Below are 21,861 nucleotides of genomic sequence, written 5' to 3'. Positions count from 1 at the left end.
ATTAATTATTAATTATTAATTATTAATTATTAATTATTAATTATTAATTATTAATTATTAATTATTAATTATTAATTATTAATTATTAATTATTAATTATTAATTATTAATTATTAATTATTAATTATTAATTATTAATTATTAATTATTAATTATTAATTATTAATTATTAATTATTAATTATTAATTATTAATTATTAATTATTAATTATTAATTATTAATTATTAATTATTAATTATTAATTATTAATTATTAATTATTAATTATTAATTATTAATTATTAGATTTGTATGCCGCCCCTCTCCGGAGACTCGGAGGTGCTCACAGTATATATTATACCCAGTTTCCCTGAAAATAAGACCCTGTCTTATATTTTTTTGAACCCTGAAATAAACACTTGGCCTTATTGCCATGCACTCAAAAGCCCGATTGGGCTTATTATCACGGGATGTCTTATTTTGGGAGAAACAGGGTATAAAATGCCACCTGGTGCCCAACATATTTCTCTATCTGAGAATTTGACTGTTGTGGTGGCATTCTCGTTGCCATTTCTTTTACACTTGATGGTACAAATTAGGCACTAGGTGTCATTTTACCAGCATGTTTCCATATTCTGCTTAGAAGTCAAAGCTTTTACCTTTCAAGTCTTTTTTCAGTTTGCGAAGATCCTTAGTGAACTCTTCAAATTTTAGCTGAGAAGCTTGAAAAAGATCTTGCGGCTCTGGAAGAGGAAAGATGCATTGTTCTTTTCCAGCATCCTGGCAAAACAAATAAGAAGGTTGAACATTGAGACAAGAACTATATATTTTTCTCCCTTTCATTACATATGTTGCCAAAGTTATTCAAGAGCAAGTATCACTTAAGGCAGAGGAGAGGAATATGGTGCTTTCGCCTCTGCTAAATTTCTATTTTAGCGATACCAGTAGTATAATCTGTAAAGGGAATGTTCTTGTCAATTAAATGTCAGAAATAGCAATTCATTGGCAAACCTAAGAGCTGCTTTGGTATAGCAGTTAAAGCACCAGGCTAGAAACCGGGAGAGTGACTTTTACTCCTGCCTTAAGCTGGGTGACTTTAGGCCAGTCACTTTCTCTCAGCCCAACTCAACTTCCAGGGTTGTTGTTATGGGGAAAATAGGAGGAGTAAGGAGTATTAGGTATGTTTTCCCCTCTGAGTTGTTGATAAAAATAAAGACAGCATACATACATACATACATACATACATACATACATACATACATACATACATACCAGAGGTGGGTTCCTCGTGGTTCGGACCAGTTCTCTACAACTGGTAGCAAAAATTTCTTGTATATATATATATATTTGGTCCCGGTTCAGCAAGCAGCAAGAAATTTTTGCTACCAGTTGTATGTGTGTGTGTGTGTGTGTGTGTGTGTGTGTGTGTGTCTATATATATATATATATATATATATATATATATATATATATATATATATATATATATACTATATATATATATATATATATATATATATATATATATATATATATATATATATATAATCTTGTTAGTTTTGTTTTACTTTGACAGATTTTAGCCAGTGATACTACCGAGTAGTATGCTAGCGAAATCTTTCACTTTTGAAAGTATATAAACAAACAACAACCAAATTTATTTACTGCTTCATTGCATGATTAAGGAACCAGAACATTAAAAGATGACATTCAATATTGCGAAAGGAAATTCCCTGAACATGCAACACTTTTTAACACTCGCCTTTATACTGCAAAATCCCTATGCCCTCAAATGCTTTCCTTAGTTGAGAAATGAAGCTTGAGTTTGAAAAAGCAGATTTTGAGCATGTATGAAAGCATTTGTCAACTTATTCTTAGTTCCCTCAAGAAATTGCTCTACTAGATCTCACCAAAGGTTAAATGACAAAAACAAGAACTATCCCAAAAGAAAAAAAAATTGTTAAATTGGAAGTTCATACTTACCTCATCAAAATTGCGCAAATAATATGAGACAATATACGAGAGAAGACTCCTGCTGTTATCCTGTATAAAGTCAAAATTAAATAGCATTTACATATGAAATATATTGACATTTAGATTGAATTATTTGTATTTGTATACATTTGGAGCACAGATAGTTCTCAGATAACCACCACTCATTCAGTGGTCATTCCAAGTTATGATGGTGCTGAATGAGGAGACTCATGGCCAGTCATAGCAGTTGCTGTCACTGTGTGATCATGGTTTGGGTGCTTGGCAACCAGCTTGCAATTATGATGGTCGCAGCATCCCACCATCACATGAGGAGGCCAGGTGGTGCTAGAATCCAGTGGCTGGAATCCAGTATTGTAGGCTAACTCTCCTCACAGTCTGGAGTTTGACCTGATGGGCTTTAGATTAACTCAATTTTCTATCCTTCCAAGGTTAGTAAAATGAGGATCCAGATTGTTGGGAAGATTTTTGCTTGCATTGTAAACTACTCAGAGAATTCACATGTTGTGATCTTCACTGCCAATTTCCAACCAGCAAAGCCAATGATGAAACTGGCAGGAGTTCTCAAATGGTAATCATATGACAATGTTCTTAACTACAATGTGCAATTCGTTTAACGACTGCAACTGGGATTGCTGGAGCTGCTGTTGTAAGTCTGTGCAGTCATACAATACCACACTTGATGAGATTGCTTAGTGATGGAGTTGCCAGTCCCAGTTTTCACCATTAAGTGAAGTCTACCTGTGTAATTGCAAGAAAGCAACTGAAACCCAAAAATTGAAATGAGAATAAAATCAAAAGCCTTCCATGCATTTATTCAACTGATAATAAAGATTTTTAAAGTATCACTTTTAAGATAACGTAATAGTTTTATAGCGTAGTCAAGAATTCTAAGACATGTTGAAATGAAAAGATCTTCCATCTGTGAGCCTTACAAATAATCTTTCTTCAGGTTGTAATTTTTTTTATATTAATGAAATTTTAAAAAGGAAAATATATGCTAGCAGTGGGAAGATTACTTAGATGTTATATAAATTGATTATTAAAAGGAACACTTACGAAGTTTTAAAACCACTGAATATGTTTATTTTTCAATATTAATAATAGGAAAAATATCAGAATGTTAGATGTTGTAATCCAATGTTTTAGCAATGAATAGGATTTTGTGACAAATTAATTTGTCAGGTTTGGGATTTTTCCCCACGAACACCAGTTTATTCTATTTCACTATGAATTTACAAATTTGGAGGGAAAAAATAGCACAAAACTGATGGATCATTGTTATATGTCCTGGTACATCATTTTTTATACTCCCCCCTCCCAAATACACATATAAGTAGTCCTCGAGTTACTACTACAACTCTAGGCCAAAATTTATGTTGCTAAGTGAGAAATTTGTTATGCTCCATTTTATGATTTTTCTTGCCACATTTGTTAATCGCTGCATTTGTTAAGTTAGTGACATGGTTGTTAAGTGAATCTGGATTTCCAATTGGCTTAACTTGTCAGAAGGCCACAATCACTGGATACTACAAAATATGAACCAGTTTTCAAGCATCCAAATGTAAATCACATGACCATGAGGATACTGCAATGGTCATAAGTGTGGAAAAATGGCCTCGTCACCCCCCCCCAAGTATCATTGTAACTTTGAATGATCACTAAACAAAGTATTTTAAATTGAGGACTGCCTGCATTTTCTGCAAACATTTTGTTAGGCTTTGAATTACAAACTACAAAAATCTGTAATTGAGAATGAATTGTGTAACATCAATTTGTTACACAACACTAGCATCCAAGAGTTATTACAAGACTAAATAAAATAATATCATGTTTTATCTCTGCATGTGGAGATTCCTTCCTTCCTTCCTTCCCTCCCTCCCTCCTTCTCCCTCCCTCTTCTTTCTTTCTTTCTTTCTTTTTTCTTTCTTTCTTTCTCAGAATCAAACTCCTGGAGTAAGCAATGAGTTAGCCTGCAATACTGCATTATAGCCACTGCGCCACCAGAACACTGTGAGCATGGGCCTTTCATGCTTAATAAAGCAATGCAGCATATTAAATGCCATAATAATTAAGACATGGGAGGTAAAACTTACACTACTCTTGACATCTTTGAGTTTGGGAAGTATGTCTAATCCAAAGCCATCTGCTTGTCCTCTTGTCCTATTTCCACCATTCATGTAATTCCCAAAAGCGAGGACCAAGCCTAGAACCCGCATTACTCCTGAGCCACTTTTTAATATCTGGGGAAACAAGATGCAGAGAAGTTACTACAGAACATGTTAGAAATATTTCATTTTATTTAATGAAAAATGTACAGACATAACTGTTGTCCAAACAATTTAATTTTAAATAATTCATAATCACATTGGGATGATCCCAAAATAATAAAAATTGTGAAACTTCAGTAAAGCTTGATTAAATGTCTGTAACTTAAACCTTTTTTTATTAATACTGAACAACTTTAGCATAATAGGCTGGGCCCACAACCAATACTATAATCACTCTGGAGCAGTGGTGAAGCGCTACTGTTTCGGCCTGGTGCGAGTATACCGATAGTATACTATTGGTTCAAAGAACCAATAGTGAATATAAAATGGGTGATTACAAGGGAGATGGCAGTACTAATAACGAGGAGGGATATGGGCTATTTCAGAGAAATTAAAGAAGCAGCTACAGAAAGTGCCCAAGCAGTCATAGTTTTAGGATGGAAGGATACAACAAAATGGACAATACAAAACTGGTATCGGTACATGGTGGAACACATTCAATTTGAAATTATGGAAATTAAAATGAATATGATCGATGAAAATAAAGTTGAAAAACTGATGGGAAGATGGGATAGGGTCAGAGGGTTTATGGCTAGTAGAATTTGAGACCGAGCCATAAAGAACAAATTGGAATCACTCTACACACCTGGTTTTAAAATATTATAAATTAGTGCACCCTCATTTGGTGGAGGGATTGAATGATTGTTGTTGGGTGGCGGGAGCACATTTCACTGTGCACTGTTTTGTGTTGTGTGCATTATTTTATATATAAAAATCAATAAAATTTATTTTTTTTTAAAAAAAGAGAACCAGTAGTGGTTGAAGCACGAGGCTCCATCCACCTGCCCAAACATTACCATTTTCTTTTTTAACCCTATGCTCATGCAGTGCAGCAGTGGTGTGCGTAGATTTCACCGCTGCTTTGGAGACAATTTTTGATGTAAAACTATCACCTAAAAGATGCAGGGAATGCTGGATTAACTAAAGGTAATGGTATTGGAAAATTCTTTTGGAGATAGAGCCAAGAGATGCTGTCTAGGGACCAGTCAAATAAGGGAAAGCACAATCTACAACTAGACAGTGGGTGAGGCAAGAGATTTGGAAGAAACCTTCCTCAGTTTCTTAGATTTATTATTTATTTATTTGATTTTTATGCCGCCCTTCTCCTTAGACTCCGGGCGGCTTACAACATGTTAGCAATAGCACTTTTTTTTAACAGAGCCAGGCTATTGCCCCCCACAATCCGAGTCCTCATTTCACCCACCTCGTAGATTATAAAGGAGATGGGCAGAGAGGAAAGAGATATACTTTCAGACTTGCAACATTTTTATCAATTTAGCTTTACAATAAAGTATAATTAGCTCATCTGGTTTTGATTCCCATCTAGTTTACCCATGAGACTAACTTCAATATTAGAATCTTTCCTCCTACTTCCTTTACAACCCAAGAAACTAGGGGAGAATCCTTTCTGAGACTGTTGCCCATCCCACTATCCAATTGTAGGTCATGCTGTCTCTTATTCAACTGTTTCCTTGGCAGGATCACTTGGCCCAGTCTCCCAAGGCCTTTCCCATACACCATCAGACCAGCCTCCTAAAGCAGTGTTTCCCAACCTCGGCAACTTGAAGATATTTGGACTTCAACTCTCAGAATTCCCCAGCCAGCTTTTGCTGGCTGGGGAATTCTGGGAGTTGAAGTCCAAATATCTTCAAGTTACCAAGGTTGGGAAACACTGTCCTAAAGCACTAAGCAGGCAGTAGAACATAGACAGCAGCAATTGTAGGAGAGTGAGTTAGTCTCCTGGCACTGAAACACTTGAAAGAACCCTGCAGGCTGAGCCCTATAATCAGTGCAAATATTTCTGAATGGAAGAAGGCATCTGGCAAAATTAAACTATGCAAATTAAACTTTATGAAGTATATTCGTGATTTGGCAAATGTGAAAAACACAGAGCTTTGTAATAAAGGGGACACAGATCTATCCTTTCCTTAAGGAGGCATAGGAATTCTTGATAGCTACGAAATGTCTGGTGAACAAAAAATACTCCACCTTTTTTTTAAAAAAGGAACAAATGGCTATATTGATAACTGTATGAGGATAAAAAATTGGATAGCCTCATGTGTGCCTTCTTGTTCTCCTTCAAGAAAAAGTGGGATACAAATAAACAAATAGGCAAACCACCACACTGGACATGATTTAACTGCCTAACAAAGTAGACACACTACTGCTCTGTATATAATTCTCATTCCATTAAAGTTGATAGTAGTGAATGAAATATTTGGGGGAGGAGCATATGGATCAGTTCCCATGAAAATTTCAAATGGAATATAATGCAAGGACTTTCAAATCCCTTATGACACTTCTTCCAGTTAAATTATATGGATATATGGAATAGCAGCAAAATGTTCATCAATAGCTTGACCTCTGACTGGTTGCAATGCGGAAAGCATTGAAACTGGTCCAGCATAACAGCAGTGGTAGCAGAACGGGCTGCAAACAAGCATGACACAAGCTTTGAAAAAAGGCAGCAAAGTTTGGTGACTGAGGAACATGACTTTAACTTGAACATTTTAAGCAATCCATTAAAGCCCTGTAGATTTTCCCCATGGAGAATTACAGCTATGAAAGCCTCACATAGAACGAGAGTATTGCGGGGAAAAAGGGGGAGCACCGGAGTGTTATATACCCTCCTCCCACAATAGTTTAAAAATCATCTTTGCAGCATTGTCAATAGAACTATGATTAGTTGAAAGTGAATCTTGAAGTTATAGTAATTCAAGATTATATATCCTGTATTAACTAATATTTGTTCATTGTTATAAAGTGAAATGTGAGAGATTGCTGCTGTTGCCAATGCTCCCAAAATTACATTCGGCTGGTTATTATATATTATTACAGAAACAAAGGCACTTCTAAAAGAAAAAAAAATCAATGCATGTTTGTTTGGAAATACTGAAGGGAAAGCCAGTGCCTGTTACAAAGAGAGAAGATTTTGCTTTGGCACAGGAAAAAGGTATATTATTCTCTAGAGGTTGATGTGCATTGGCTATAGACTTGTGGTGTTATTATACTTTAGCACTGAAAGCCAAATCTTAAGATTTACTTTGATCTTGAAGCACAATCATAAAATGTTCCATTCAGCAGGACTGCTATCCTTCACATTTAATGAGCATGTAAAATAAATAAAACTTTTGAAATATGAGTATTGTTGAATAAGGGAAGATTAAATATCAGCCAATCTAGCCCTTGCATCAGATGGTCCAGAACCTACCTCACACAGTTTCTGCAACAATTCAAGTTTGCTTCGGAGGGAGGAAATACTTTCAGAGAATGTTGATTGGAACAGGATACAAAAGGCTCGTTCAGAGAAGTTGGGAATCAGGGAGAGCTCATAAAGAAACCTGAAGATATTAAGGAAAAATATGACTGAGGTCTATTAAAAGACCTTGATGGACAAAAATAGGTTCAGAACTATAGTATAAATTCATTCCCAATGAAACCAATGAATAATGAAAATTTCTTCTGAATAAGAACTGATTATCTGTATGACTGTGTAATCCAGACATAGGGGGAAGGTTAAGGATATTTATTGGTTTTGGGCACAACAGGTAAAGCAGGTAAAGGATATTTATTGGTTTTGGGCACAACAGGTAAAGCAGGTAAAGGATATTTATTGGTTTTGGGCACAACAAAGAACAATGAGATCCATTCATTCTCTGAAACTGGCAGTAGAACTTTGGAAGCTACCTGGAAGTCTTCCACCTGAAATGGGACTTCCAATAGATACAGATACCTCTCACTCCTTACCAACTCAATTTAAGCCAGTGCTAAGCAATGGGAAAAAAACAGCTTTGAAAATAGTGACCGTCATTTTAATTTCCCACAAGAACACTGTTATCCCAACAGAGAAATGTTCTGACACTTGCCTTGAGGAAAAAGAAGACAGCGGGAAAAGAGAAGATCTATTAAAGTACATATTCCTTGAAAGGATTTAGGTCCTCAAAGAAGTGACTAATAGTAACTATGCTGTTATTGGGGCTCAGAACTTTGGTTCAGATATTGATGTGATTCACTCATCAGCAGCAGAAAAAAATAGATTAAAAGATAAATTATCTAGATCAGGGGTGTCAAACTCGATTTCATTGAGGGCCACATCAGGGTTGTGTTTGACTTTGGGGCCCAGGGTGGGTGTGGCCATTTTGACATCCTTCATGTCAGGGGCATCTGTGGTGGTCCTAGCGCTCTGCCAGTGAAAATAGATGCCTGAGGTCCGGTTCCAGACACAATGGCCTCCTGCCATCTTCTGCCAGGGAAAACAGTGTTGGGGGGGGGGGCTATGTGCAGCTCTCTAGAACTCTGTTTTTGCTGGCAGAGGCACCGCAGGCTGGTCTTGAGTTTGACACCCCTGCTCTAGATGTAAGTATAGACTTGTGGTCTGTACAGGTTTATATAGTTCTTGAAGTGGATGGGAATAAACATCAGAGATTGCTGCAAAATCTTACTTCTCCCTCCTGATAGAGGACTGGTTAATACAGAAGTACACAAACTTATGTACACATATACACACATCTTTGCCTGAAAATTTAAATTGATACTAAATATTATTATTATTATTATTATTATTATTATTATTATTATTATTATTATTATTAATTAGATTTGTATGCCGCCCCTCTCCGAAGACTCGGGGCGGCTCACAATAATAAATGTCCTGTAACTTTCCATAAGAAAAGTCTTGAGACACAGGCGAGATCTTGCAACATTTCATCTATCTCACATTATAATTTAACTATTTTTAGCATATAATCAGCGAGTTTGCGAGATGAATTAACATTATAAGAAAAGTGACATCAAATATAGTTTGGTGCCTATCGAATACTATGTTTACAAGTGCAGTTACTGAACACACATGCACACACGCATATATATATACACACACACACACACAGAGAGAGAGCTAAATTGAGTATATTTGAAGTAGGGATTAAGATGTAAATCCAAAGAATGTACAAAAAAAAAGGAAGTATCAAGGTTATGAAAAAATAGCTAAGCAGGGATAAGGATCAAATTAATCCTATTCTCATAAAGCAAATAATTCTTTCTGGGGAGAAGCAAACAAACCAAAAGACATGTAGCAAATTCATTTACTGGAAGAAGTTTGGGAAAACAGGAGGGCATCACTATTGTACAAATCTCCAGAATAGCTTGAGAACATCATAATCCAGTTTTCTCAACGAAAGTGGAACTGAACCTCATGGTTATTTATATGTATTGAACAGGTTAATTATTTGTTCCAATTACTGTGTTTCCCCTCAAATAAGACCCTGTATTAATATTTTTGAACCCCGAAATAAGCGCTTGACCTTATTTTCGGGGAGGTCTTATTATTTTGGGGTGTGTGGAGCAAGACAGGGCTAGAGGAAATGGCATTTTGCAGGGGGGACTTATTTTCAGGGGAGGTCTTATTTTCTGGAAAACACCATAGAACAATTTGTGTTGTATCTGAACCTGAATTAAAAAGTTAATACTTGGCGCTCTCCAACCAGTGTAGATGATTTATAGTATCCTTACTGTTCAGGTTTGTCCAAAGATTTGGCATTCTCCTTTTCTTTACTTGATTTGCCATGCTTTTCTATCTTTTCCAGTTCATCCGACTGTGCTCTCTTGAAAAAAAAGATTCATAAAGAAAATTATGAATGGAAATAATAATCATGTGTATAAATAAGTATCCAGTAAATTGAATAATGCTTAAGTTCATTTATAACCATTCAATTATAATTCTTTCAGTTTATTTTAATTATTTATACAGAAAGATACTCAATATTTAACATAAATATGTGGTAAACTTAGTTCATGAAATAATGTTAAACATAACTATCACTAAATAAAAACCTACTTTCAATGTCATTTTATTCAAGCGTGGATTAAGCTGATGCATATATGAACGAGAAAGCCACTTTTTTAATAGAAAAGGGAGAGAAAAACATTTAAAAGAAAGACATAATTATTTTAAATTCACACTCAATATGACTTTATTGTAGGAGATTCAATCAGTTCACAGGTCATTATTTAAACAGAAATAGGCATGACAATTTGAATCGAAAATTGCAGTGTATGATTTTTGCAATAATTCCTAGTTGCCTTTATATTAATAAGTTGATTTCTTCTCTCCAACTGTATACAAAGGATACAAAAAAAATGCAATTTTACACAAAAATATATTTTTAAATCAAAGCAACACACTGAACATTCTGTTAAAGCGTTCTACAATTTATCATCTGGAATATATCAAATTGGAAATGACTGATTCACGGATATGATTAGGAGATGCTGTTTTCTTTCAGCAGTATTCTGTTCCAGGTAAAGAATAACAGTTTATTGTTAGCAATACATTTACATCCCACCTTTATTTCTATTTGGTTCAAAGTAATGTGCATACTGCACACAATAAAATCTTCCCTGTGAAATGGGTTGGATTGAGAGACAGCGATTGTTATTTTAATGTATTTTCAAAGAATTTTTCCTAAATGGAATTCCAGTCACAGAACTTTAATGCTTATAAAAACATGTCCTTCTTTCTGAAATTGAAACCCAGACATATAGCTTCCTGGCTCTTAAACTGTCAACCTTATAATGTATGCATTAAAAAAAGAATGCTGTGCAAAATCTTTAATCCTTTTCCATGATTTCATATTGTAAAAGCAAATTTCTAGCATCTAATTGGCAAAGATGTTTCAACTGAACTTCGGGATGTAAGAACTGCGGTTGTAGACTCTGACACTATTTCACAATTAGACTACAAGTGAGATAATCGGTCTATTTAGGAAAACTAATGGAATAAATCACAACCATAGCTAATACAAAATGTTTGAAAACGTTACAGCATAGAAGTGTCAGATTTTTAACATAATATAAATTAATCTGAATTGTGCAAGAATATGTGTTGGAGCAGGGATAACTTTATTTTCCCTGAATACAGCAATGTACTAGTTATTCACAAAGGAATCATACACTGAAAACTTGCACAAAGTACAAAATGTCACTGCCAGCAAACAATCGGCATGCAAGACACAATCCTGGGAAGTGGTAAGGATGGGGTTAGGGGAGATACTTTGCCAGATTGAGAGATCCAAGAGCTGCAGGCCACATGGGAAAAATTACGCTAAATTAATGCTTGAGGATGTTTTGGCAAATCCATGTTTCTGTAGTGGCTGTCCAAATCTTGTTAGATTTTACTGAGATTTACTGCAGCCAATCAAAAGTAGAGTTGCAAAAGATCAAGCAACTTTCTGAACAATGAACCATTCGCTCAAATCTCCCATCTGGAACAAAATGAATAAGCAGCACACTTGTATGCGAAAAGAACGACAGAGGTACGCCCTCTGTGAAATAGGTTCTTAAAAGTGACACATTATTCAGTTCTGTAGCTGTCTCTGTTATTTTGAATGCATGCAGAGGAATTCCCAGGATGTGCCATCTGATAATAGGAAAGGAAGGCAAATTATCATTAAAAATCCAGGCAAATGGAAGACAGCATTGCTTCTAACGTATGTGAACCTGGGACATCTATTGTAAGTGAAGTATACTGAAAGTCTAGGAAGCAAAATAACAGATATTTTGTTTCCCCAGAGGCCTATGTCAAAAAGGCATGCATGGTTTGCTTATAAATGTTTATTTATTAGATTTATTAAATGTTGTCTGACTCTATGACTTTAGGATAGCAGTCCCCAAGTTTTGCGGACTGGGGGGGAGGTGTTCTATTCCCAGGCTATCGGAGTGAAACCACCAACTCAAAATTCACTATTTCATGGTAAAATCACACTAAAATCTGGCATTACCAGAAGTGGACAAGGAGTGCTCACAACAGGGGAGAGGGGGTGTTGCAGTGGAAGTGGCAGGTAAGCAGGTGCACCCAGAGATGTGTGCTCACACAAATGGAGCTTTGATCATGTGCCCTTGCCCACTGCTTACATCAGTAAACTATGTGCATGTGTATACCTGCCTACTGTGTATGCAACAGAACCGAATGGGCTGTGGCTCAGTACTGGGCCACTATGCAAAGATTGGGCACTATCCAAAGATTGGGCTACTATCCAAAGATCTGGAAAGCCATTAAGCCTGGCTTTTCCGGCAGGCCTGGAATTAGGCTGATTGTAAGTATGTATCCTGTTTCCCCAAAATATAAGACAGCGTCTTATATTAATTTTTGCTCATGTCTTAGATGTCTTATTTTTTTTCAATGAACAAACATTTATTATATACTGGGCAACCCCTATTTCCAACTATTAGTTAATATCAATCTATTGCTGCCCTAGACTTTAATTGCAATAATTTATTTTAATCAATAAAAAAGAAAGAAAGCGAGAAAAGATTGATGCAGTGTTTTGGGATGCAATTTATGGACAGCTGTTCGGGAATGCTGCAAAATGAAACCTTTCCTATGTCTTACTTTTGGGGGTGACTTATTTTTGGGGAAACAGAGTATGTTTTTTATATTATTGTTATTACTGATTTTTATTATTAGATTTTAACTGTTTTTATTGTTGTATTTTTTTCTGATTGTTAGCTGCTCAGAATCCTTTTGGAGTGAGCGGCATATAAATACAATAAATAAATAAATAATAAATAATTGAGGACTACTCTCTAGCTAGCTTATACTAAAAAATAGAGAAGAAAAAAGCCCCATGGCTCCAGGGAACTATATTCCTATAACATGTCATACAACCAATAGGATCTCTATAAATTAGTCTCTATCTGTGGTGTTTCTCCAGGTTTGGTTATAAATATAATCTTAAAAATGTCAAAATATTTAATAAATGTATCTAAAGAAATTAAAACACACCAATCAATCTTTCATTATTTTCCAGAACTGATATGTTTTAAGGGCCTATGATTAACATTTGCAATATACTGCTCAAAAATTAAAGGGAACACTTAAACAATACAATATAACTCCAAGTAAATCAAACTTCTGTGAAATCAAACTGTCCACTTAGGAAGCAATTTCACATGTTGTCAGCACATTCAACTTTGTATAGAACAAAGTATTCAATGAGAATATTTCATTCATTCAGATCTACGATGTGTTCTTTGAGTGTTCCCTTTATTTTTTTGAGCAGTGTATTATAAATTTATTTGAGTCACTGATTATCAAAGCCCAGGTGAGGTGAAGTGGACAGAATGAATGACCACTGTATGCCTCACCAGTTACTGTAGAGTGTATTGGAATATGAGAAGAGACCTCAAGGTCAACAACTCAAGTATTACCAAGAAGTTGAAAAATAAACTGTACATCACTGTGACATCCAGATAAGGGAACTGAAAGCTACAACAGCAGATGGAAGCCAGTGGTGAGCCCTGTACTATGAAGATGCTACCAACTTTGAACAACATGCCACAAAAAACTAATAGAAAATTGTGAACGGTCTGAAAATAACACCCACAGTTACTACAAAATGGACTTCCAGTGCCCCCACTGTACTAGGTTCTGCATTTCTAAACTGGGACTGGAAGTGCAGAAGTGTCCACAGATGACTTGCCCATCAGGGTGTCTTTTCTGAGCTTGAAGAACTACTCTATATATTGGATTACTGAAGGAAGCTGAGACTTTATGCATGCAAGTATTAGACTTGGAAAATAATTTAATCTCTCTTTTATAATGGTAAAATTCTGATATTCAGTGAAACTGAATGGGGAAAATTTAGAGGAAACCTTGCAGCTATGGGATTTGGAAAGGTCCCTAAATTTCAACTACGGAATTTGTAATGGTCTGTATCGTAAACAGAAAGTAAATAAATTGACCAAAGCTAAATATAATTAGTGTCCTGCAATCATAAAGCTTAACTATTAACTCCAGAATCAACATAGTATGATTCTGGGTATCCATCTCTTACAAATAATTGTGGATTATAGTTTTCATGCCCTACTATTTAGATTCTTATCCACTGTGCACTAGGTAAGATCCAGCCAGGCACTTACAAACGATGAGATTTAAAATAGACTAAAGCTCATTTGGTCTTTGATGTGCACAGTACAAAACCTAGCTTTCAAAAACCTTTAATTATTTCCTGATTACAACATTTTTGGATGAAGCTTTGGTGAGATGACAAAGGTTTAAGCCTTCCACTCTCCTGATTTGGATCAGTGTCACGAACAATAACAAGTAAGCTTGGAAGTTATTATTCTGCATCAGTTAGATTACTACATATTCATACATCATGGTGGAGATGTTGTTTATAACATTATTTGGGAGAAAAACAAGCAAACATCTTGAAGACTTCTAATCTCTTAGTAAAAGGTCTCTAGTTTTGAGTCTTGCAATTAAACATAAATTTCCATATGGCATCTAATGTACTGTGAGCAAGAAAACTTCCCTGATACAGGGATTTGTGTGTATGAAGCACCATCTGAGAAGGTGGTGTGTGTGTATATTGGACAATAGCAAAGGCAAGCTTTTAAAATGTCATTTTACTCCTTTCCAAATATTCATTTGAACGTGTCCAGGAAATACATAACTTACTATTCTCACTGGATCTTTCTGATGCAAGCAGAATTTTGTAACATATTATTTGAGTAATGAGACAGAACCCTTTAAAGATAATTTTGGCTATATATCACTCCTTTCTTCTTTTCTTTTTAAAAACCTAAACTAAATATATTGTGTGTATATATAGGAAATAAAAAAGAGGAATTTTCCCCTCAAAGACATTTTATCAAAGGAATATTTAGCAGATGGTTCACATAAAATTTCATTAGCCCCTGATTACATTTGACACATCTTTGAAATGATACATTGAAATAAGTTAAATAGAAACCTGCTGGGTGAAAACTAATTATGATTCAGAACAAACAGAATGCAGGATTACTATATATTCTTTTACAGTTTCCTATTTGTTATACTTCAAATTAGAAACCAAAACATTTTGATGAAAACATCTTGGAAGGAAGTCTTCGGAACCCATCAATCTAGGGCTGTTTATAAAGAGAGAGTTCTTTACAGGTATTATCTCCTACAACAGAATTATATCTATGACTAACAAAGCCAATTTCAAGACCTCTTTTTGACTGATCTTCTTGGACTGTAATAAATGCAGTTTAGTGTAGGAAACCAATAAAAAGAATAACAAATCCACACCTTGTGAATGGTTAAATTGCAGGCTATGGCATCTTGACCATGGTAAAAACTGAGCAGAGGGACAGGTGGAAGGCAGAGACCTGAAAGTTGCTTTATTGTTACTCATTGGTCTCATGGTAAATACTGGTATAATCAATTGAGGGCACTTTGTGAATGTTTAAATGTAAGGTTGTGCCATCTTAAATAGAAACCGGGATCTCTAAAACTGATCACAACACCCAAATTGTTTCATTTAAATGAGGCAGCATTTCAAATAATATGAATCAAGGTGTTCCAAGCTAGTGCTATCAATTATAATGGAGATGATGGATTAGATGTGATAATCTCCCATACAACACTGCTTTCCCCTTCCCAGAGCTGGTTTGTATGTTGGCCTGCACATGTTGAATTGATGTTTTTCATACTATAGGGCAGTGTTTCTCAACCTTGGCAACTTGAAGATATTTGAACTTCAACTCCCAGAATTCTGGACTTCTCCCAGAATATCTGGACTTCAACTCCCAGAAGTCCCCAGCCAGATATCTTCAAGTTGCCAAGGTTGAGAAACACTGCTATAGGGGTTTTAATTATTAGTTTTAGTGTTAGGTTGGGTTTCACTCATCATAAGAACATAAGAACATAAGAAGAGCCATGCTGAATCAGTCCAAAGTCCATCAAGTCCAGCATTCCATGTCACACAGTGGCCCACCAATTGTACATGAGGATCTTCAGTAGAAAGAGAAGGCAAAACCCTCCCTTTCCCTTGACCCCCAACAAATGGTACTCAAGGAAATCCTGCCTGCCTCAACCAACATAGACGCAGCACATGGACATCTGTTTCAATAACCACCGATACACTTGGCATCCATGAATCTGTCTAATCCTACCTTGAAGTTATTAAGGCTGACAGCTGTCACAAACTCTTCTGGAAGTGAATTCCATAAACCAGTGACCCTCTGGATGAAGAAATATTTCCCTTCATTTGTCCTCGCTTTCTTACCTATGAGCTTTAGAGAGTGCCCCCTCATCCTAGTATTGTATGATAGAGAAAAGAATTTTTCTCTATCCACCTTTTCTATCCCATGCATGATTTTATACACTTTGATCAAGTCACCCCTTAAATGTCATATTATATTATAAAGGTCATATTATATTGCATTTTATTCCTTTGTTGTAAGCAGCCCTGAGTCTGTGGAGAAGGGCGGCATAAAAATCCGACTAGGTAGGTAGGTAGGTAGGTAGGTAGGTAGATAGATAGATAGATAGATAGATAGATAGATAGATAGATAGATAGATTGATAGATTGATGCATTCAGCCCATGGGCCACAAGTTTGACATCCCTGTCAGCTGTCCATTGTTGCCTCAAAGTGAGATGGCTGGCAAAAAAAATCTAATAAATAAAATAAAGTTTTGTGTTAACACAAAACGTGAATTCTTCCTATATTTCTTTACCTATAATTCTGACCTCGCTATAATTCATTAATTCTGACATCTCAGTTCATGAAATCATAGCAAATTGATTATTGACTATAAGAGGCTTTCTAAGTAAAAAGTCAGCAGAAAGTAATTTGATTTCTTTCATTAGCTAAAATGAAATGGTTATTTAGATACTTGTAGTTTAGTTAGTCATAAAGAAGCAGCAGTGGCCATTCAATGCATCCTTCTTCTTCTTTTTTAATCATTGGAGAAAGAAAATAGTATTAGGAATGACAGCTTAAAGGTAAGGTAAAAAGGATGAATAACAACAGTTTGCATATTGGAGGTTCCTAAAGGAATGCTGAAAAACTCTGTATTTTTAAGAACATTTGAGAGAGGGGTGCAGAATAGCTCTTCTCTGCCTGAGGCTTTGGAGATCTGGCACCAAATTAAATACTTTTTGTAAAACAACTGATCAATGTTGACAGGGTAAGCCACTAGTATGTGAAAATAAGACCAAACTCCACTCCCTTCTAGTACTGATGATGTTACCTAGTTTGGTAATTAAACATCTGCAAGGAAACCATCAATCTCAGAAAGCACCAAGGACCTCACAGGTCAACCCTGAGCTACAAATATTCTCTTCTATCAATAAACATTTTTTGGTTAGAGAGACTCGGAGCCTGCCTTATATGAGATGCCTCCCAGTGGATTGCATTCTAAATTTTGATATTATGTAGATACATAAGGAATGTAGAATTATAATGGCTGAGCATTTGAGCATTTGATACATCAAAAATATAAAGCTAAGGGATAAACATGGCGCGCAAGTGCAAGCACAATCACAGTGCCAAAAAACAAGCTTACATGTGCAGAAGTAAAAAAAAACCAGCTTCTGTGCATGTGCAGAAGCATAAAACAAAATGGCAGTGCCTATGGCGCTGTCTCTAGACCCAGTTCGGGGGCATGGCCAACCGGCGATCACTCCCGGTTTGGCAAGCAGGAGAAAATTCCCACTACTGGTTCTATAGAACCGGTCCGAACCACCTCTGCTATGAAGTCCTTCCTGGCATAAAAGGAAGGACTTCATAGAACATTATCAATGTTTTGAATTATCCCTGGAATTTCAATGGAAACCAGGGCAGCCTGTGAAACAATGGCATACAAAGGCAGGCCAAGGACTGCTAATGCCATTGCATTCTGAATCAGTTGCAGCTTCTAAATAGTCTTCAACGGCATTCTGTGTACAACACATTGCAATGTTCTGACTGTGAAAGGAACAAGGTAGGGCATAATTGATCATCTGGAAAACTCCTGATCTAGGAAAGGCTGCAACTGTTGGACAAATGAAACTGTACCAAAGTCTTGGCTGTGAATACAAAATGACCCCTTGATTGAGCACCAAAGGAAGATATTATACCATTGAAATATAGCTATGGAAAAGGTCCAAGTTGTTTTAAAGAAACATGACAATGTATGTGTTAAGTTCAGTACATAAAAGTTTTTTTTTGTTTATTCATTCATTCATTCATTCATTCATTCATTCATTCATTCATTCATTCATTCAGTCCAATACACAATGAGGGTTTTAGTGGGTATATACACACATAGTAAAATACAAGATGAAGGTTATAGAGGAGATACTCATAGTAAAATATATCTAAGAAAGAATAGAAAAGAAGATATAGTAATCAAACATATCAATGAAAGAATAGAAGAAGAGATATAGGAATAGAAGAAAGGTATAGGAGATATAGGAGAGCAATAGGACAGGGGACGGAAGGCACTCTAGTGCACTTGTACTCGCCCCTTACTGACCTCTTAGGAATCTGGATAGGTCAACCGTAGATAATCTAAGGGTAAAGTGTCGGGAGTTTGGGGATGACACTAGGGAGTTCGGTAATGAGTCCCACGCTTCGACAACTCAGTTACTGAAGTCATATTTTTTACAGTCAAGTTTGGAGCGCTTAATATTAAGTTTAAATCTGTTGTATGCTCTTGTGTTGTTGTGGTTGAAGCTGAAGTAGTCGCCAACAGGCAGGATGTTGCAGCATATGATCTTGTGGGCAATACTTAGATCTTGTTTAAGGCGTCTTAGTTTTAAGCTTTCTAGGCCCAGGATTGAAAATCTAGTCTCGTAGGGTATTCTATTTTGAGTGGAGGAGTGAAGGGCTCTTCTGGTGAAGTATCTTTGAACATTTTCAAGGGTGTTAATGTCTGAGATGTGATATGGGTTCCAAACAGATGAGCTGTATTTGAGGATGGGTCTGGCAAAAGTTTTATAAGCTCTGGTAAGTAGTGTGAGATTGCCAGAGCAGAAGCTACGTAGCATTAGGTTTACAACTCTTGAAGCCTTCTTGGCTATGTTGTTGCAGTGGGCTTTGGCACTTAAATCTTTTGTTATTAATATACCAAGGTCTTTAACCGAGTGGGGATTATCTGTGAAAATTTGATTATTCAGTTTGTATTTGGAGTTCAAATTCTTCTTCCCAATGTGTAGGACAGAGCATTTGCTAGTTGAGATTTGGAGTTGCCATGTGTTAGACCACTCAGAAACAGAATTCAGGTCTTTTTGGAGAGTAGTTGTGTTATCGGTGGTGTTGAAGAGTTTTACATTGTCAGTGAAGAGGACACAGTTGCTTGTGATGTAATCACAAAAGTCATTGATGTAAAGAATGAAGAGTGTTGGTCCCAGTGCACTACCTTGGGGAACACCACTTTTAACTGGGATGGGGTTGGATACGGTGCTTCCTATTTTGACCACTTGTTGTCTGTTTGACAGGAATGCTGTAATCCAGCTATGGAGGGGTCCTGAGATGCCATAGGATTTGAGTTTTGGGAGTAGTTTGTCATGGACCACTGAATCAAAGGCTTTGCAGAAGTCGATATAAATTGCATCTATAGATTTCCCTTGATCTAGATGAGTTGTCCATATATTTTTGCAGTGGAGGAGCTGCAGGTTGCAGGATAGTTTTTTTCTGAAACCAAATTGTTTGTTAGAGAGCAAATTGTTAGTTTCTAGATGGAGAGTAATTGATTTGTTTATAATTGATTCCATTGCTTTGCATAGGACGCAGCATAGTGAAATTGGTCTGTATTTATTGACAAGAGAGGGGGTCTCGTTTTTTGAAGATGGGGATGACCATTGCTTTTGACCATAGCTTAGGCAATGTGCTGGTTCTGAAGGATTTTTCAAAAATTATGCTTAGTGGTTCAGCTATGGCAGAAGAGAGCTTTTTTAGGAAGTAAGTACATAGACCATCTAGTCCGACTGATAGAGAAGGTTTAAGGTCACGTAATGCCTTTTCAATTTGGTCTTCAGTGAAGTCTACTTGGGTTAGGTTGTTGAGGGAGTTTATGGTGCGATTGATGAAATTGGGGGATGAGCCATTGCTTTTAACAAAGACAGAGCCAAAGAAAGAGTTGAGGAGGTTGGCTTTGGATGAATCATCATGGTATTCTTCATTATTGGGTCCTTTGATAGGTGGGGTAGGTCTAGAGTCTTTGAGTTTATTGTTGACAAAGTTGTAGAAAGCTCTATTAGATTTGGTGCGTAGGAGGTTTTCCTCTTGTTTGTTGTAGTAGTTAAGGCATTCTGCTTTTATTTGATTGCAAATCCTTTTATATTGGCTTTTGAAGTTGGAAACTTGTCCTTTTTTGTTTTTCCTCCAGAGAGATATTTTTCTTGTTTGTAATTTCCTTATTGAGATGGGGAGGTTATTTTTTTTTGTTTATGGTACATGTTAGAGGTACATGAAGTCTGATGATAATTTTCATTTCGAGTAGGAATGTGTTGTAGAGGTCATCAGTAGTGTAGCATTCAGAGAATAGAGTTTTCCAGTTTAATGTTGAGAGGTGGTCTTAATGTTGAGAGGTGGTCTGACTGATTTGTTTAACCAATCCTTGTTAACAGGAGAAGTTCCTGAGGATTGGAGAATGGCCAGTGTTGTGCCTATTCACAAGAAGGGCAGTAGAGAAGAAGCTGGTAACTACAGGCCAGTTAGCTTGACATCAGTTGTAGTTAAAATGATGGAGACTCTACTCAAAAAGAGGATAAATCATCACCTAAAAAACAATAACTTATTAGACCCAAATCAGCATGGCTTTACTGAAGGCAAATCATGTCAGACTAATCTCATTGATTTCTTTGACTATGTCACAAAGGTGTTGGATGAAGGTGGTGCCGTGGATATTGCCTACCTGGACTTCAGCAAAGCCTTTGATACGGTTCCACATAAAGAGCTGATAGATAAATTAGTGAAGATTGCCCTTAATCCCTGGATAGTTCAATGGATTTGCAGCTGGCTGAAGCGTAGACATCAGAGAGTTATTGTTAATGGCGAGTATTCTGAGCAGAGTCAGGTTACAAGCGGTGTGCCACAAGGATCTGTTCTGGGTCCTATTCTTTTTAATATATTTGTGAGTGACATAGGGGAAGGTTTGGTAGGGAAGGTTTGCCTATTTGCCGATGACTCTAAAGTGTGCAATAGGGTTGATATTCCTGGAGGCGTCTGTAATATGGTAAATGATTTAGCTTTACTAGATAAATGGTCTAAGCAATGGAAACTGCAGTTTAATGTTTCCAAATGTAAAATAATGCACTTGGGGAAAAGGAATCCTCAATCTGAGTATTGTATTGGCAGTTCAGTGTTGGCAAATACTTCAAAAGAAAAGGATTTAGGGGTAGTGATTTCTGACAGTCTCAAAATGGGTGAACAGTGCAGTCAGGCGGTAGGGAAAGCAAGTAGGATGCTTGGCTGCATAGCTAGAGGTATAACAAGCAGGAAGAGGGAGATTATGATCCCACTATATAGAATGCTGGTGAGACCACATTTGGAATACTGTGTTCAGTTCTGGAGACCTCACCTACAAAAAGATATTGACAAAATTGAACGGGTCCAAAGACGGGCTACAAGAATGGTGGAAGGTCTTAAGCATAAAACGTATCAGGAAAGACTTAATGAACTCAATCTGTATAGTCTGGAGGACAGAAGGAAAAGGGGGGACATGATCGAAACATTTAAATATATTAAAGGGTTAAATAAGGTCCAGGAGGGAAGTGTTTTTAATAGGAAAGTGAACACAAGAAC

The 21,861-nt window shown here is 36.3% G+C and overlaps 1 protein-coding gene across 5 annotated transcripts in view; it reads right to left on the bottom strand.

Annotated features, from left to right (window-relative positions):
- The window catches only part of FMN2 (formin 2), a 624,734-nt gene that overhangs the window by 70,135 nt on the left and 532,738 nt on the right, over nt 1–21,861 (bottom strand). For all 5 annotated transcript variants that reach the window (XR_011557462.1, XM_070734020.1, XM_070734019.1 and 2 more), the window contains 5 exons: nt 9,813–9,904; nt 7,513–7,642; nt 4,068–4,214; nt 1,963–2,022; nt 639–759 (listed from right to left, as the gene is read on the bottom strand). Coding sequence is in view for 4 of the 5 variants with exons in the window: in XM_070734020.1 (XP_070590121.1) it covers nt 639–759; nt 1,963–2,022; nt 4,068–4,214; nt 7,513–7,642; nt 9,813–9,904 (550 nt within the window). In the remaining variant the exon portion in view is untranslated. The remainder of the gene's footprint in view (nt 1–638; nt 760–1,962; nt 2,023–4,067; nt 4,215–7,512; nt 7,643–9,812; nt 9,905–21,861) is intronic.

The sequence above is a fragment of the Erythrolamprus reginae genome, chromosome 1 (genome assembly GCF_031021105.1).
Source record: "Erythrolamprus reginae isolate rEryReg1 chromosome 1, rEryReg1.hap1, whole genome shotgun sequence".
Classification (NCBI taxonomy): Eukaryota; Metazoa; Chordata; class Lepidosauria; order Squamata; family Dipsadidae; genus Erythrolamprus; species Erythrolamprus reginae.
This window is presented reverse-complemented; position numbering and strand designations above follow the sequence as displayed.